The sequence below is a fragment of the Aythya fuligula genome, chromosome 4, assembly GCF_009819795.1.
Source record: "Aythya fuligula isolate bAytFul2 chromosome 4, bAytFul2.pri, whole genome shotgun sequence".
NCBI lineage: Eukaryota > Metazoa > Chordata > Aves > Anseriformes > Anatidae > Aythya > Aythya fuligula.
In genome coordinates, this window is record NC_045562.1 from 34,764,750 (window position 1) to 34,784,245 (window position 19,496).

At 37.7% G+C, this 19,496-nt stretch overlaps 1 protein-coding gene across 1 annotated transcript in view; it reads left to right on the forward strand.

Moving 5' to 3' along the window:
* Nucleotides 1–16,579, forward strand: part of LOC116488959 (sodium/bile acid cotransporter 7) — a 48,824-nt gene extending 32,245 nt beyond the window's left edge. Inside the window, exons 6-7 of the mRNA XM_032186966.1 lie at nucleotides 11,331–11,476; nucleotides 13,848–16,579. Coding sequence (XP_032042857.1) covers nucleotides 11,331–11,476; nucleotides 13,848–13,892 — 191 coding nt within the window. The 3' untranslated portion in view covers nucleotides 13,893–16,579. The remainder of the gene's footprint in view (nucleotides 1–11,330; nucleotides 11,477–13,847) is intronic.
* Nucleotides 16,580–19,496: the final 2,917 nt, after the last annotated feature.

Here is a 19,496-nt window from a genome sequence, read left to right on the forward strand (position 1 = left end):
GCCTACTCACATATATGCATAGTGCATGTGAGCACACACATATGCGGACATTTGATGCATGGCTTTTATTAGTGCATTTGCCATTGATTGATTAGTACTTAGTATTAGTACTTCTTCTATTGATTGATTGCAGATGAAGTGACTATTTGACCTTTAATTATGAGCCTTGCTATTGAAAATGACATTGAGCTATGGCTTCACATAATCCATCTGGAAAGCCCGACATGATGCCATTCCCTGGAGTTCATTCAGTAAGAAGAGAAGAGGCCTCAAGGAAGTGCAAAGCTATCAGTGTGGCTCGTCTAAACAATACTGCAGAGTTGTTGCTTGGACTTACACGAAAGTTGCAGCCAAGTATGGAATATTATTTTATCTTTGGCAGAGTTGTCAGTGTGAATTACTAGCCAGAAGTTACAACTCTAAAATGAAAATTTAGGATAGTCAAAAAAATATTTTTAATTTACTTTGTGATATTTTTAATTTACTCAGTAAATGTATTTTATGAATAGAAAATGGAGTAGTGATACTTATTTGGCTCTCACAAGTGCAAATGTCTGTCATGCAGGTATGATGAACAGCAGATTAGTTTAAAAAAAAAAAAAAAAAAAAAACAACAACAACAACAACAAACACCTATAATGAAATCAGGGTATTTTGTGATGCATAGTACATTTTTCCTCATTTGTATTTAACAATGTTGCTGTTCTTTCATTACGGAATTCTTAAGGTAATGTAATCAAAGTTTCTAGGGTACAAAGTACTTCCAGGAAAGAATAATTTTCAAAATAAAAGACAAAGCCCTTTGTATTGTTTTAATTTCATTCATTTTTTTTTTTTTTTAAATACTCAGCTGCTTACTCTGTGAGTGCAGAATTGATAGTCTGTCCTTGAACAATTTTTAAAAGCACTGTGTAATGCACAAGTGGATTCACAGACAGCTCAATTGTGTGTGAGCAGATCATCTAGGCTATGGATTAATCAGCCCATGCCTTCCCTCAAGTTCCCCAGCTGCACAATGTGACAGAGTGCATCGTGCTCACATATAGCGCTAATCTGCTCACAGCTATCTAGAGTTTGCTCATGTTTTCTACAGATCTCTTTGCAAGTTTTTCAGAGGTAAGTAATTATATTTGCACAACCTAAGCCACTGCTGTTTAATATTAGCTTCATCTGGTTGTTCCTGTACCCAAAGTCTGCGAAATGCTGCTCTAATCAAAAGCAGACTCTTATTTTGTGGTGATAATCACCTTTTTCTTTAGACAGAAAAATGCCAAAGTGTCCTAACTTGTGTTAAGATAAAAGGTAGGTCACTTTGATTTTAAAAAGGAGGCCTCACTTAATAATTCTGTGATAGAAAGTAAGGTTGCAAAATCAGATGCATTGCCCTAAGTGAATATTCAAGCCAAACTCTGTGGTTGTTTTTCTCTGCTCCTGGCAGAGAATTGTCCTCTAAGGTGGTTATTCACCAAGGGACTAACTGTGATTACCTGTGAATGTGTGAATAATTCCATAAAGATGTAAAAAATAATCCCGGTTAATTGCGCTCTAAAAGTTTTCAAGAGTAAGATTTGTGATAGTCTTTTCTACTTCCAAATTTTCCTGTGAATGTTGAACGAGAGGCATTACTGCTGGTATCCTGTCATACTTCCCCATGTTATTAGTGCTTGAATTTGCAGATACTCTTACCTGTTCCAGACTTTTAATCTCATTTCCTACCCAGCTGTTAGAGTGATGTAAGTGAAAATGATCTCGCTGCTACTCTGACTGGAATTGGTAGGGTGCTGACCTTCAGAGAAGAAGGGAAGCCAATGGGAGAAATGTGGTAGAAAGAGTGTGTGTCATGTAGATACCACGTCTGGGCTGCGCATCCCTCACTTCTTCCAGAGGGTTAGGAACAGAAGGGCCCTCTTGATCCCATGCCTGCTTCTGAGATCCCAGGGGATTTAGTGGCTACTTTTCACTAGTTTTCTTAGCGTGATTCTTTGGGTCAAACTGAAGTTTTTCTCATCTCTTCAGTTTTCACGCGGCAATTGCTTGGAAGAAGCAGCAAGTCATTGGTTGGGCTTTTTCCTCTTCTCTGTAGTTCACCACCTCTTTGTCTCTGGAAAATAAGAACTGAGGATTTTGTATTACATGAGATGAGAGCGGGATGAGCAGAAGCACCCAAATCCACTAGACTTCTCTCCTGTCCACATCTTTCTTTGTAACCTAACTTGAGGGCAGCTGGATTGTCTTTCCTAGCTCATTAGTTTTGTAGAAGCAATGTTTAGTTCTTACCAAATGATATTATCAAAGAGGTCATTATCATGTAATCAGTATGTCTTTTTTCTTAGCAGACCCCTAAAGGAAGCCTGGGGAGTTCTGTTATTTCCAGTATGGCTGCCAGATCAGAATACTAGCAAAACGAAATATAATCTTCAAGGCAAAGATTTATATAATTGGGAATAGTATATATGTTTCCTGCTTGCACAGACTGCCTAATCCATGCGAGGTGACGTGCCATTTTGCATGTGCAAACATTTCTCTAATACTAATCCCACCACTTGCTTTAAGGAGATTCTCCATGAGAAGTCAAACTAACAGTTTTGAGTAGGGTGCGGTCACTGGGATATCAGAACATGTCTTTTATTTCCCCCTTGCTACTGACATATGTGGCTGGGAAAGTACCCAGTGCTCGTCTGCTTCATACCAGGGCATCCCAAGGGGCTGTGCTTTCAGGAAGGACATGCCCTAGCAGGCCAACACGAAAGTGGGAAGTGTTTTAGTCCAATGAGTTCTAGTGGCTCTCAGACGCAGAGTGCCTGATTCTCCGTTTTTTTATCACAAGACTGGCAATATAGCATGTCTAATATATTGCAATTTACTCAATTTTGACCTCTCTGTGATTCCAGAAGGGAAATACTGGAGGAAATTAGGGAATCTCTTTTCCTTTCTGACCTGAAACGTATGTTTCTTTGATTAGACTTTGAATGTGGCTAGAAATTCTGCACCAGCTCCCAGGGCTTCCTTTTCATCTGTATACTCTGCCAGTAGTAGGTTTTTTATTAATATTTAGAAAGTTTGCCTCCAGCAGTACTAAAATGTGCATCAGAGGACAACAGTTGTTTACTGTGTTTGAACTGAAGAATCTCACCCAGGAGATCTCATTCACTTGAAGTTTACATCTCTCAATCTCGACTTACAGAAAGAGATCGATGAATAACAATTGTCATTTCAGAGTTGCACCTCTCCAATTATTTATTTGGTTGTGTGTCTTCCCAGATGTACACATAATTGGATCAGACACTAAAAACCAGATTGCAGGTTTTTAATGACAGCAAGCTCGTACCTCTTTATAATAAAAAAAAAAATAAAAAAAATAAACACATATCCATCTGTAAAATGATAATGACACAAGAGCCCTCCCAACCCTCCCTCCCCACCAAAAACAGTTAAAGTTAATTTATCTGCTTTAAGAAACTACATTATACTCAGCAGACAGCTGACAGGTTACCCTCGGGAAGATCCACATTTGGACATGACTCAAGAATTTTTTTTACTTCAATCTGGCAGAGGCTACAAGTGTCACCCATGCTAAACCTGAGTATTGAAGATGATGTTGAGTCTCCCTGAGAGAGTTGCATCTACATTTGCTGCTCTCAGTGCACCTTCTGGCAGCCAGTCTGAGCTGCTGACTCCAGACACTTCTGAAAGAGTGGGTGCAAAGATGTAAAAAAAAAAAAAAACAACAACAGCAACAAAAATTAGAAATCCTACAGTTCATGGAATTTTAGGATGGGAAATAGTATCCCTTAGTATTTCTGGGTAGTATGCTGTTTTCTCAAAATGCCTTCCCAAATGACTGCAACATTTAAGCTTTTCTGGCCTCATAGCTCTTTTTCTTGGACTCAGAAATCAGGTAAAGAGATGATTGAAGGAAAAATATGCTAGCATTCCTAACATTTTTTTTTCTTTGTGAAAAGAATCTTTTTTTGTTTTATCATTTATAATGAATTTGTGGTATCATGTTTTCCTTTGTGTCAAAGCTTCAGGAGAAAAAGACTTAAAAAAAATAATAATAAAATTAGAAGATATGAAACAGTTTGGGATATAATCCTTTCCTTCTTGTGTTTACAAAAATAACAGGTGTGACTATAAAATAAAATTATACTTGTAAAAATATATATATGTAAATAAATCCACATAATCAAGACTCTAATGCTGAGAGGGATGTTAGCCTCAGCTGTGTGTGGAAGGGGCAGTAACGTTCAAGGAAATAATCAAATTAATCAAATCTCAGCTTATGTATTTTTAGGAAATTTGTCAATCTGGTTGTCCAGAATTCCTTTCAATAGTGGATCTAACATATTAAACCTTCAAAAAGTATTGAATACAGGAATTGTAGAGAAGGGAAGGAAGTGTTTAAATTCTATTTGTTTAAACTTCATAGCTTAGATATTAATAGTGAATTACAAGGAAGATTTTACCCTATGCCTTGAATATAATATGTGTGTGAAGAGTGAATTGATCTTTAAGCAATAAAAAGCAGTGAAGTGTTATGGTCAGCTTACACCACTGCTGTGCCTGCACTGTGGTCCCAAATTAAGGATAAGTCGCCTGTAAAATATGACTCATGATGGTTCAATTCATTCGTGTATTCCCTCTTAACTAATTATTACTACCATGTTGTCAGGCAGGTGGAGGAGGTGTTCTAGAGTCTGAGGCACTAGTCTTCAGTTGTTGATGTTAAATGTTTCATTGCTAGCAGCTGGTAAGATCGCCTGTGTTGTTCACTAAACATCACTTCCAATCTGAACACATGCATTGAAAACCCAGAAATAGGCAAACTGTACTTTCTTCCTCTTCCATCTTCTACATTTATTTACTTAAAATTTTGATAGTATCACAATGTGTCATTTTCTAGTAACTACTTAGATTTCACTTAAAATTGCTGATTTATGATGAGTATAGTGAGCCAGTTACCTGAAGAACAGGAATTACTAAAAGCATACAAACCATACTAGGGTTTTGGTTTTTCTTAGTTATGACAAAATATATATATATATATATATATATATATATATATATATATATATTCCTTATTTCCTTTTCTTCTCCTTCTTTATTTGAGTATTAGACCAGCTAAGTCTCTTACAACATAGTGTGGGTCTCAGTGAAATTCTTGCACTCGTAGGGTAATTGCATGGACCACACCGTGTGATCACATCAGTCTAATTCAGTACAGAGCCTTTCCAATCTTTCCAATATTTCTAGTCCTCTGAGAGAGGTAAGTCACCTAGTGTCGTGCAATAGTTTAATATGATTTCATATTACATTGGAAGATGCTTTCTTCAGCTGAAAGCACTCAGCAGAGAGCACGTATTTGTAAAGTTACTGGTAGTCAGATATCATTCAGCTGTTCCCAAGACTGAAAGAAACTGGTCCTGAGGGAAAAGCATTTAACTTGAGTTCAGTGCATATTTAGGTGAGGGTAAAGAATCCTTATCTGGTTATTTTGTCAAAAGCATCATGATATCAGTATGTCATAGCAGAGTCTTAACAAGGGCAGTAACTTCTATCCCTGGGTTGCCTTCACTGAGGAGAGGCCCAGTATATGAACTTCTGCCTCCTCAAAACTAACCATTGCAATCTGATTTACCTGGAAGAAAAGCAAGGAAATCTTTAAGAAAGTTTGAGAACTGGAGATTAGCAGTATGTTGCCATTCTGGCAGCTATCTGCATGAGCAACCTTTCTCTCATCCTGTGTACTGGATTTTTCCAGATCTCACCACCCTTTCCTACCATGCAGTCACTGGACTGCATGTGATGCTATTCTGAAATTCAGCAGTAAAATTTCAGGTGCTCATTTGGCACTGTCTTTGCAGAGAGAAACTCAGAAATCTCCTGTTTTGGCAGTTTAGGAGGGGTTTAATGCAATATATGCCTCCCTTTGCGGGCTTCTCAGTTAAAAAAAAAAAAAAAAAAAAAAAAAAAAAAGCTTTTTGGCCTACTGATGTTCCCTTCACATCAACTCCTGAGAGGATTCTTCAGAAAGACAGCATAGCACAGAGAGTGTCAGAGAAGCCACCATTCATACACCTGCTTCATTTTGTATATTGCAGTTAAAGATTATGGCAGTTGCGAATTCTGAAATGTATAGATGAGGAGAAAAGAGAACTGAAAAATGCACAGGTTAAGGATTTTCTTCTGAGTATTTCCACTGCCTCTCTCTAACAGTTGTTTGACGCTCTGATTCCTTGTGATTTCATAGCCTTAGTGATGACCTCTTTGTTTTGTACCTAAATCTCTTTTCCGGAGAAGAAATGCAGGAGCATTTTGTGATTTGGAATATGTTTCAGTAATTTAAGCTATAAAGTTTTAGGATAAATTGTTTGTTATAAAGACATTTAAGGGGAAAAACCTATACAGTGAAGTATGTAAGTAGAGCATCTAGCAATAATTCTGCTTTGGGTGTGAGAGATAATGGCCTATGTTTCAGTGGTAATAAAAATGTTCTATTAAGTTCTCTGAATCCATCGCAATGTGGTAGAAAACAGCAAATGATGAAACACTGCTTTGAGGGGAGCTTACACATCCAGTGAGCATAAAATAAACATATTAAAATAGAAAAAAAAACAACTGATTTCCAGTACTTATTGTTTTATCACTTCCATCATGGGTATAGGATAAAAGAAAACTCTTACTTGCTTGTTAGAAGAAGAAAGCTCTTACTTGAAGTTCTTACTTGGCAGATGTCAGTTGAAAGCTCTGCTATGGAATATGCTGCAATGTCAAACTCTGTTGGGTAATTTTAGACAAATGTGTCATGTGTGACACGGAAATATGGCATGCTGTACATTAGTGATTTCCCAAGTGTTTGGATCAGGTAGTAATGTGCTGAGAAAGTGCTCTTTATCTCTCCGCGCTGTGTACTTGTATAGCAGTGGGGAAAGGCTTTTGGTAGAAATTACTTTAGTCAGAAAAAGAATCCATTTACAATATGTGCCTTCTAACATCTTTCAGACAATGCATTGTATTAAAGAGGCATTTTTTGATTAATGTTTTATAAACATTTTTCAGCATGACAGCTTAAAGTCCCTGTAAAATTGTAAATGCGTGCATAGTGCTCACTTCCATAAAGTCAAATGCCATCTCATAAAGTCTGGTTGGATCCTGTCAGTGACAGTGACACAGAATCAGTACCTTGGAGCATTAAAATTAATTTGCTTCATTTATATTACTGCCATGATAGCTAGATGAAAAGAGTCCTATATTTAAATTCTCTTAAAAATACCTTCAAATCTTTTAGGATTTTTATTATAATTATTTTACAGTTAACTAAATGTAGAGAAGCGCAGCATAATATTTTCATGGGCCTTTTATGAAGGTGACTACAAAATATGAAAGTAGCAAAAAGGAAAGGGGAGCATGTGGGAGGTTATACTGGGTGCAGAGCTGGAGGAAGGATAAATAGCTTTCCGTTTTGTAGACTACTACAGGAACAGTGGCCTTAGACCAGGGCTGATAAACTACAGCCTTGAGACCAGATTGGGATGCTCTAGAGCAATGGAAAGCAACCAGGACTTTCCTGTCCCAGACCGTATGAGCAGTCTTCTCACTCCTCCTTGCTTCAGTTCCTCAGGTGTGCGAAGTTGTTGCGTGATGGGAAGAGGCTGGATGAGGATGGAGACAAAGAGAAAAGTGAACAGTACTCCCACGTCACAGGAATTACTTCCCTGTCTTAGTTGCAGTGGGCCTGTACCCCATTTCTGCTATCTGTCCTCTCATCAGACATAGTGAGTGAGGGTCTTTGGCAGAGGAGTTGAACCAAGATGCTGGAAGCCTGTAACTTCATAAACTGGAGCAGCATGGATTGGTGTCTGTGATGTGAGACTTCAGACCATGACGGCAGTCTTAGAACTCACCAGCCTGTATACAACCTTTGTTAATTCCAGCATTCCTCCGTCAGTGTCAGTCAGGATGAAGACCCAAGAAAGTCAGTCCAACTTCCCTGAAATGCAGATAAGCATGATTTAATGGCTCTGTGAAAACAGAATGACAGATCCTTACAGGTGTCATTCCTTACACATGTGAATGCTCCATTCTGTAAGTAAATGCCCTAGTGTTACTGGAAGGCCACGGGGGAAGGGAGCGTCTGCTGTGTACTTTGAGGAAACAAGAATTATAGCTATGCCAGTGGCTTGTTTTCTACAACAAGTGATTTGATCCCGTGCAAAATTTTACTTACCTTAGACTAAAGATATAGCTATCATACTCCATTAATACTGAGGACAATATGTTATAAAAATGAGGAAAAGAAGAATGGACAGCCCAAAATAAAGACAGCAAGCTCCATTTTGCTTAGCAACTTTATTCCTTGCCATCTATCCAAAAGATTTAAACTCTTCTTACAATAGCTTCTTACAATGATAGTTCATAGTCTCATCTTGAAAATGCATTCTAAGGTACAGCAAACAGCAGCACCCCAATCATCAGCTGGGATTTGGTTTTCATTCTTTTCCGGTTGTGTTGTTGTTGTTTTCAAATGGTTTATTTAAAAACAAGCAAGAAAAAAACAAACACCCAGTTACTAATATTTTTAAGAGAGGAAAAAAAATTTTTCCTAAAAAGGAATTGGTGTGAGCTTTATGCTCATGAAAAACATCATCAATCATCCTGATGCTTGCAGTTGCTATATGTTGGAATAAAAAAAGTTTAGATAATATTTAAAAAAAAATAAAATCCCATGCTGTTTTGTTTAGCTCTGTGGTACTATGACTGACATAAGCATTTGTGACTGTAGTCTATGGATCTCTGTCATGAAATAGTTTTGGAGAGAGTTGCATGCTGGCAAAGTTGAAATTGCAAAAACCAGAACGTACATAAAAAGGGAACAGAGAATTTGCTTTTCTTTAAACTACTGCTTACCTGCAAAAAATATTACTTCTTCTTTTCACCAGTTAGTTTTTCCTAGTAAATAGCAGGAACTTTAATTGCACATTAGTGGCTTACAAGAACCTATTGTTGTGACATGTATTTAAACAAGCTGTGAATTAAGAACCTCTTTCCACCCTGCAATCTAATTACATTGTCACACTAATTATAGTATTTTGTATTTATATTTGACAACTTTAATTTTCTTTTCCTAGTTTACTGAAATAGCTTTCCTCTAGAGAATTTACCTTTTAGTCTAGAATTTCTCCTATTTTCTTTCAGTTCAGAAAATGTACAGTGACTTAAAGAATGCCTCAGTCGCTTTGGATCCATTCTGTTCATGTCTCCACCATTAGTTTTCTGTGTGATCTTAGGCTGGTCATCTTAGAGTTCCCAGATTCTTTGTTGGAGTCCTGTTCAGCATACTGAAGTGTTTTTAAATCTATGGATGACAAATGCCAGGTCCTGTCTTATGAACATAAATATAACGTGTTCATAGGTTGGGACTCTAGTTTATTTTTCTGTGGTTAGAAAACAGGAAAAGACATGTTAGGGTGAAGTTGAGACTGGAAACAGACAATAAAATCATTATCTGTTTACAAAAACAATATGATGGGTATTTGAAGTAAATTATACTCCATAATAGAATGCAAATTCCCATTTAATTCCTATCAAAATACTGTATATTCCTAAGCCCTAGAAATCAGTGTTAATAATAAGCAGTCCTATTGTGTTGGTGATATGTCCCTGATACTGTTTTAAGGGTAATTATTTATTAATATTGAATTAAGTATGCAAGCCTTTATTTTTTTGATTTAGTCTTTTGCTGGAAATAGCCACATAAGAACAGGCAACTGATATGGGGATGAGGTTGTTAGTGGTTTAATGTGATGAAGCTAATTAAAATAATTAAAAGAAATTGTGCTGTGGCAACTGTGAAGATTTTGGCAAGTTTAGCTATGTGTGAGCAATAAAGAGGTACTGGCAGCATAAATATCCAGCAAATAAGATATGCTTTCCTCCCAAAGGAAGGGAGACACTTTATTAAGGGAAAGGTTGTTGAGAACAGAAATTTATTCAAGACATAGATAAGTTTTTGTTTGTTTGTTTGTTTTGTTTGTTTGGTTGGTTGGTTGGTTTTTTAATGGCAAATTTGGTTGATCTAAATCATCTACTAATGGGGGAATGAAGGTCATGTGCCACAGTGCTCAGTTTATTGTCACTGCCAAGAAAGAAGACGCAGATAAACTCTGTGAAAACTCTTGTCTAGTTTCGTTCGCTGCAAGGTTGATGCTGGTGGAAGATTCCTAGACTGACATGTAAACCAGAGAAAAAGTAAGGTATGTTCTCAGGGGGGTCCTGAGGACTAGCAGCGACTCTTGTCTGCAACTGGTCAAACAAGACAAGAGATGGTTGTGAGGATTGCCCATGCTTTGTGGAGCAGGTAACAAAGCTGCAAGATTTAAACAGACTATTTTGAACAATTAAGTGTTCAGTGTCAGCTTAATCAGTTTCATTACTGCAAGAACTAAATCAAACGTAACCTTACATATCACTTCATCAAGTGGGAAGATTACGCATGGAGATGTCTAATAGAAGTAGCACTGTTGAGCATAAATTCAAGCTCTTCAGAAAAATGGCCTATGTCTCTCTCTTAAAATTTACCTCTTCCAACACCTAGCAACTTCTCTACTCCAGCTGCTCTCCAATTCTGCATATGGCCTCTTCATATTGCTCACTAAACCTTTTTTCTCTCAAGCTGTCACTCTTCTGAAACATACAGGTAGAGCAGAGAGTTTTACTCTCTAACACGTGAACACTCACCTGCACAATACTTGACTCTCCAACTTAACTATGTGAATCAGTCTAGGGATGTCATTTGGGTACTTAACTGGCAGGGAGTATGCCAGGAAAACGCAACCCTCCTCCAGAGGTGAATGGACTGAAGAAAAGGTTACAAGCAGGAGTTGGGCTGCTTGGATGGCGGACAATCATGAAAATATGAAACAGCATAGCAAGATAAGGTTATAAATAAACAGTACAGACCTATGCTTGGCAACTGAGCAATCATGTTGTAGCACTGATGTATTTTATAGCATATCTTCAGCAGGAGTTTGCAGCTATCAGCAAAATTAGAAAAGATCTTTATGGCATTCCCCTACTGCTTCCTTTCTGGCATAGAGCTTTCTCTGCAATGTATTTTTTTTTTTTTGTTGCTGTTCATTTTCTTACAGGATTTTTTTTTTTTTTTTTTTTTTTTTTTTTTTTTTTTTTTTAATATATATACAACCTCTGTGCCTTCATGTTCTGTTTTCTTGGAGGGTATTGGATGGTTGGGTTGTTTTGCAAAATGCTTTGCTTTTGTCCTTGACTCGAAATCTGAATTGAGAATCTGTCTCCTGCTTTTCTGCCTGCAGGGATTCCAATGCTGAAGATAGTATTTGCGGGATATGAGCACCTGTCCTTAATTTCTGTCCCCTTACTCATCTATCATCCTGCTCAGATTCTTCTTGGCAGTCTTTTGGTACCAACGATAAAATCTTGGATGGTTTCTAGGCAAAAGGTAAGAACTTCACTTCAGTAAAATCACCTTGCTAACTTGAATTCTAATCCTTAAATTACTCACTGTATGTGGCTCCATTTTGGTTACCTGAGTTATGAAAAGTGGGAAAGGTCCCAGTTTTCCAGAACTGAGTCCAGAAATCAGGTCTTGTTAAGCTATACTTATCTTAGCATCCAAAAATGGACAATTGTGAATCATATTTAATTTTGAGATTCCATCAGTTTCATGTAATGATAACTACTTAATTATCAAAATTAAATAATTACAGACATAATCAGGAGACTGGTTGTTTAAAGAAAATTGCATGCTGTTCCTGAAGAATGATAGCCCAAAGTTGACGCTACCAGTGGCAGAACAATCCCTGCAATGCTGGCTTCATTGTCTAGCTGCTCCCTGCTGCCAAGACCAGGAGTGTGGCTGGAGTTCATCCAGACCTCCCTGGTCCTCAGGGGTGGTACTGGCTTTCAAGGGCTGCTGTCAGTTGCTGCAAGTTAGCACAGCCTTTAAACAGGGCATCAGAAAAGTCAGCCCAGTACTGGAGAGATTTACAGTTCACCAGCACTAGTTTCTTATTCATTAAGCTTCAAATAAACCTTCTGTGTTAATCAGACTGTAATGCTACCATAGAGCCACTTCAGGGGATTGTTGTTCTGTTGCAGCAGATTTATCAGTTGGTCTTCTGTATTATTCACAAATGTTATTTTAATTACTCTCATAAGAAAAATCAATGAGGTTGGGGTTGGTACAGTTGCAATAAGTATAATAGAAGTGAATATTGTGACTGGATAATGGTCTCCCGCTTTGAAAATAAACATGTCATCATCACCCTTGATGTTTATTTTCTATAAACACCTTGGTTTCGTTTTGGCATCTCTCTTGCAGGGGGAGACGGTTATCCAGTCACAGTACTCAACTGCAGTGACATTCTTACTTAATTATGATAGTACATGTGATCTGGTTGTATGAAATTGAATTTAAATATTTAGAGGTTCATCTGCAGTACGGTATTTCTAGTTCGTAAATATGGCAACAGAATCTGCCAAACTACAAAGTTAAAATATTGTTTCCCCAAACAAAATGTGGGATGATGTCTCTCTCCAAAGTCTCTCGCTGAATAATATCCAAAAGACTAATCTCAAATGGCTAGATTTAACAATAGTTAAATGCTGGAGTTTCTGAAAGCTGGTGTTTCTGAGGGGAATATAGCCTATTTATTTTTAAAGGTTTAGATTTTTTAAAGGGTTTACATTTGTGCTAGAGTGTTTTTTCAGCAGTGCATACAAGCTTGAAATGTACACTATTAAAGGTTAATATCTACAACAAGAAGACCCATCAGACTTATCTCTCAGACTGAAAATTGTTTGTTTAGCCAACAATCCTCCAGAAACAAGTGTCTTACCCATCAAGCAAATGCGTCTGTCAGGGCACTTCCCTCAAAAGGACACGGAAAGCAAAGGTTCCAAATTTGATGAATTTCCCTCTCAGGCCACAAGAAACACCAAGTATTTTTTGTTGAACAGCACACCAAAAGAAGGCATCCTGCACAGTGCACACATCTGTATAAATTTGCAGCTGAAAGCCTAACCCCATTTCAGCCTGTCACGCTTGCCTCCTAGGTTAGAGAGGGTGCTTCCTGCCAAACTGGAAACACGACCACTTATTATTTGAGCTGAACCTCTGTCACATACTGAGTAGTTCAGCTACCATAATTGGCTGACCCTGCCATTGCTTCAACGTTTCTCCATGGGGTTTCTCCTCTCCTTGTAAAAACGTTTGGTAAGAGCAGACTAAAGCTACAGACATTTTAAACAAGATCCTCAGGCATCAGTCACCTGGCATAAGATCAGTTCTGGACTTGGCTTACTCTTACATACCCTCAGAAAGGAAGGTGTAAACACCCAAGGTGCATGACATCCACCACTGTTACAGTGACTATGCTGTGAGCAGGCTTTGAGCCACATGGAAAGAGGCCAAGGACCAAAAAAGTGTTTGCAGAAGTTCTCATCACAGTCTTTACCCTGAGTAGCTCAGAAGCTCTTGTATCCATGCCACAGGTGGTTTCTTGACTGGGGTCCCAACAGTTGCTTTCTAAAAGACATCTGAGACCCACCCCAGCTTCCTTCACTGCCAATGTAGCCGTATTCCTTAAGGTTCCTCTGTTATGTCTGTCTGTATATGAGGAGGTTGTGATGGGCTATCAGAGATAAAAAGAACATCAAAATAGAGTGGCCTATTAGCTGCATGCTGATAACTTACCATCCCAGAAGTACATGGAGCATTTTGTCAACCCTCAATAAAAAGCTTGTCATGTACTGTTGATCTTCTTTTAATATAAAAAAAGTGATGTTTTTTTTTCTTTCCCTGTTCACAGGCACTGAAGTTAACCAGGCAGCCCAAAGTACCTGTGAAGGTATAATGATGGAGATGGCCTGTGTCACAGTGAATGTATATATGTACTATACTGTACACACAGACAATTGAGACAACTGGGTATTTGTGAATGTTGCTTCAGTGCATATTTTATTTTTATATATACATATATTATATATATATATATATATATATATATATTAAAACGATACCTGTTAAGTGCCTTACAGATGCATTTTTGGCAAAAGCATTGTTTCCAGAAGCCACTTTGTTGGTTACTGCAAGAAGTTGTACAGTATTTTGGAGTCCTTTAGTTTTTATTTTTCTAACAGAGTGAAATGAAGAGGTCATGACTAGCAGCTGTTCCTTCCATTACCCCTGCTTTGATGCCAGGGTCCCATAGCTGTAAGTTTCTGTTTTAAACTAGCCAAAATGACCAGAAGCCTATCCCACTGCTGGCTTACCCTGGAGAAGAGCTTTCTTGAAGGTTTTTTTTCAAGATTGACTTGAATTCCTGTGTGATTCTGTTACACTCCCTAGTCATATGACTGTGACATGCCTTTTTCTTCTGAGTTTGTGTATACTCAGCATGGGGCCATCTATTGGATAGAAGCTGAGAAGCATGAATTATTTGCATTTGTTGACACAGTTGTCTAGACATTCCTTCAAAGTTAATGGTATCTCAAGAAAATTCTTTCAATTCCATTGTATGATATTGTGCCATTGTATATCTTAAATGCCTCATAAGCTTCTTCAAAGAAATGGTCTGGTGCTTGGGTTATGAGTGAAATATTTGTGTTTGCAGCTAGGAGATCTTTTATAATTTACCCCTGAAGAACACATTTTTGTTTTTTTCTTTCTTTTTTTCTTTTTTTTTTTTATTTTTGTTGTTGTTGTTTTTGTTTTTCTTCCCCTGGTGCAATGCACAGAGATCTACAGTGACAGAATTTAGGATGTTAATATTGAAGCAAAGTCTTTACTGTAGTAAGCCAAGCTATGTTTTCTGTATTGCTGCATTGGTAATGAATAATAGTTTGTGAGGATAAGAGTTGACAATTATTTTCTGTTGCCAATTAAAAAGATCCTTACAGTAACAGGAACACTATCTTAGCTAATTTGACAATCAGTCACAACTTTTTAGAAAATCAAATGTTACCTTTTTTAGTGAAACTATATAAAACATATACAAAATACTATTTCTAATGTGAGAGTTGAAGAGATGGGAACACAGGCATATGTTTTAAGCACCTAGCCAGCACTGCATTTTGCCTGAGAGACTGAGATTTCAGAAGAGAACTCTACACTAGACTCTGAGGGTTCCTATCTGCAAAAGCTGTGCTGGCAATTGTGGGTTAAAACATTAAAAGGAATGAAAGAAATTGGTCAAACACAGATCAATGTAAGTGCAGAAACATCATGTGTGTCACAGGTAACATTGCAGCAAATGCGACTGAGCCGATCTTTAGCAGATGTAAATTATTATAGCTCTGGTAGGGCTATAGGCATTTATGCAAGCTAAAGGTCTTTTTTTTTTTTTTTTTTTAATGAGAATAGGCATGTGAAATTCATATCCTTTTGCCTTACTGAAAAACAAATCATCTTTGGTTTACCTAGTGTGTTTTTTCTAGTCTGGTATTCCCGTGAATAACAGGAAAGCAGTCTGGTACCAATCATCAGTGCTTTACCTGATGGTCTGTCAGTGCAAGACTGCTCTGTTGCCATCTGTATGAGAAACTATCAGGAGCCAACACTGTCACCTTATTCAAAATTGTCGTCACTGATAAAACAACCACATAACAAAGGTACGTGATGTGGTAATAAGCTGAATTCTTGCCATTCCCTGGAGAGGAATCAAACTCTGCACACTGAGTATGTGGGAGGGCTGAGAGACACCCCCAGTGTCCTCTAGGGCTGTGCTCTCTTCTCACTAGCCAGTAATGCAAAGGACAGCAGGCAGTGAGCTCACAGTTTGGATTAGTATGTCCCTAGATGGCAGTCAGATCCACCAACCGGCTAACCTGGGAGGTAACGAGAGAGGGAGAGAGTAACATGCACGTTCCTGGGCCCTTTCTTAAAAACTCCTTTGTCTGTGCTTAAAAACTCTCCTTGCAGCAGAGTCCAGACTCAGGACAGCTCCTTTTTGTTTGCTATAAACCTGAACATCCAGAATGTTGTAAGGACTTAATCCCACTGAAATTAATGTCTCTTTCCATTGGTTTTGAATGGCAAAGCAACAGTCCCAGGAAGAGTGACTTTTTTTTTTTTTTAATATACAGGACAAGTTCAAGCATACAGTAATTTAGTGTGGTTGTGTTGGCACTAAATAGTCAGAACACTGCAGCTACCCTTACTGAGCTACCTCTGTGTACTGAATCTCATACTTTCAGTACATCCAACAACTTGCTTAGATTCCACTGAAAACATTCTTTCTTTGTTACATACTTTCTGCATTTAAGAATATTTCAGACTGTTTTAAGGTGGAGTTCTGTTAAAGCCTTTACAAAGTCATTTTTGCTTGGGGCAACGTAAATGTTGTGTATGAATGTTGGAGGTGTTGATCTAAAGGGAATATGAAGCAAAACTGAAATACATGTATTAAATCCATACTTAATGAAACTTTATTAATGCATATCAATTCTGTTATGTTTAAAGACTATTAAGATGTTTGTTTTCTGACTTGCTATGCTGGTATGTCCTTAATAAACAGAATGATTTTGAATTTAATTTTGCAAAGAGGAAAACAAGATACAATTACTTATTGAGGTCAACATTTTACCTCTATTACCTTTTGTTTTGTTTTTTGTTTGTTTGTTTTTGTGAGTAAGCTTTTAAATTGTTTGCTTGTCCTTTAAAAAAATCTGTGATCTGTACTGAAATATTTTATGAACTAAACTTGGGGAAAGAAAGTTCTCAGAATACTGTAAATTATAATCAAATGGAAGTTAATTCATTGAGTTCCAACAATTGTTCAGTAGAGAGTTAGAAACGTGGTTTTTTGTTTTTTTTTTTTTTTAGCCTTAAATTTAACAGAGAGATCTGGTATAGAACATAACCAGGCAAAACTGGTGACAAATGAGGACTTTGATTATAAAACATACGGATTTTCTTGATCATTAATACTTAAATTTACATATCTGTAATCCTGTTTAACATTATCAGAGCTAAAAAAAAAAAAAAAAAGACAATAAAACAGCACTTCAGAGTTCACAGGGAATCTTGGCACCTTGTGTTGAGTTATTCAAACATTTAATTTTCCCTTTTGTGCAGTAAATTGAGAAGCTTATGATGACCCCAGTAATAGGTCCAAGATAAATCATTTTTTACATATTTAAAAGCAAGATCTTTATTTTCTGGTTGTAATTCTTCTTATATATCCTTTAGCTCGTGTGAATAGGTTATATGACAGAAGAGCCACAGTCTCAGCAGAAGCTGGGCAGTTGTGCTTGTTCATGGACCAAAAGGAGAGTAATCTAGCAGTTTGGTTTTACAGAAGTAGTCCCCTCAGTTATACTAGCAGTCAGAGAAAGAGGAACTTTTATTTGTGTATGGTTTTCTGTGAAAATATCTCGACAGCAGGAGGTTAGAAGGAAAGATGAAATATTGTCTGTCTGCAAGCACTTTTATTTATGTGTAAGTGCATACGTGCATAAAATATGAGCAGTTACATATGTAGAAATACTAGAAAGGACCAAGTCCCTGGTATATATTTTTTGCCAGTTTGCATATGGAGAAAGAGACTCTTTTTTTTTTTTTTTGCTGTTATTCTGACATTAAAAATGAAATTTCAGACACCGAATCGTCTTTTGTATTGAATCGTATTCTTATACCTTTAGAGCAGATGATCACAGCATTGTATTTGTAAACTGTGGACTATTTTGCACTTAAATAGATGTTGATGCATTTGGGAATTACAACACAGTAAGAGGCTAAATCACGGTTTCACCATTCTGTTATAATCCAAATGTGTTTATATTACTATTATTATAAAGTGCCAGAGCACACAGAGACCTTTGCAAACACGTTAAATAGACAAGAGACTAAATTCTGTCCTTGGTTTCACTTGCACATCTCCAATGAAAAGGCTGTTAAGCTGTGGAGTAGGCTTCCAAGGGAAGCTGTTTGAAAAGCCCTGCCTAACAATGCTCTGTGATAATGTAGCCTATGAAGAGAGTTAAATAAAGAGTATTTTATATTTTATATTTGATGGCCTGCTCTTTCCAGCATGTAACAAACCTAATCTCTTTTGTCCCTATTTCCACGGGTAGCCCCAGTCTCCCAGACCAAAGGTACGGCATCTGACTGGCACAATGTCTGAAGAGGGAGATTGTCTCCTCTTTGCAGTTTTCTTTTGTGAACCACGTATCACTTGCAATCGTTAGACTGTGAGCTCTTTTGAGGAGGCATTTTGAATTCATTTTTTTGAAATTTTTATGTACAGTTACTCTACAATTCTCATTCAGCAGAGAACACCCTACCTGATGGTAAGTAATCATGAGTAGTAGGGACACGTACTATCCAGTGGGTGTAGATTTGCAGGAGTAGAAAAGGAAACGCCAGGAAATAGAGGTGCGACGCATTGCTACAGGCAGGTCTGCTTCATGCTGGCATGTAGAGCTGTAGCAGAGGTCACAAAATCAGCCTCTAAATTGTTCTTTTGCCAGAAAGGTGGAGAGTGAGATCTTCAGTGAGAAGTGAAATTAAATTTGCTAGTGATTAAAAGGACAAGAGAGATGTGTTGGAAGCAATTGGTGCCAATGAGGCCTCTCAGCTGCTCCCCTAAGCAAATTGCAGTCTCAGTGGAATATCGGCTTCTCAGTCCATCAAATTGCAGTAATCAAGTCTGGAGCTGATGGGAGCATGAGTCACCACTTAATTTTCTCATCAGTGGAGGCCAAGTTTTCAAAATATTTTTAGATGCATTTCTGTAGAGATTTCTGCCAGCCAGTGACCTATAAGACTGACAACGAAATGAGCAGTAACTGCTCTTGAATCACACTCTGTTCCCTGCCACCTACCCTGCTGACTGCTGTTTTGGGCATGGAGGGCAGGTAGACTGAAGGTCTTTGTCATCATTGTGCAGAAAAGAGCCCCACTGAGTTGATCCCAACATCAGCATTTCCTAAGTAAAGTACTGTTCCTAGATTTCAGTATTTCTCCTGAAGCTGGGCTCAGCCCACCTAAGAGAAAAAAAAAAAAAAAAAAGAAAGAAAAAAAAAAAAAGTCAGTGCAAACTCTTACTGAAAAGCAATATAATCAAGGAGAACAACATGGCTATTAAAATAACCTATTTAACTGTTAACATATCTGGCAGGTCCAAATCAGCTCTGGCTCTGTGTTGCTAGCCCAGACTGGAAGCAAGCAAGAGATTAGGAACTCGTTATCCCTGCTCAGAGAGGCAGCCAGTACTTAGCAGCCGCAGCACACAGAAGAGGCCGTCTGTCTCCAAGGCATCCTGTGCTGGTGCATATTGTCTGCTCTTTACCTGTGTTCAGAGGTGCCACCTGGCAAAACCATTTTTCACCCAGTGAAGAAGAAAAAACCCTCTCTGGACAGCATCAGCCATGGGTGGTCTCCAGTGAGTATAATTGTAATGAAATCAAAGGCTTACAGATGTCAGTATGCAGATGTTCATCTCTGTAAGAGGAAAAAT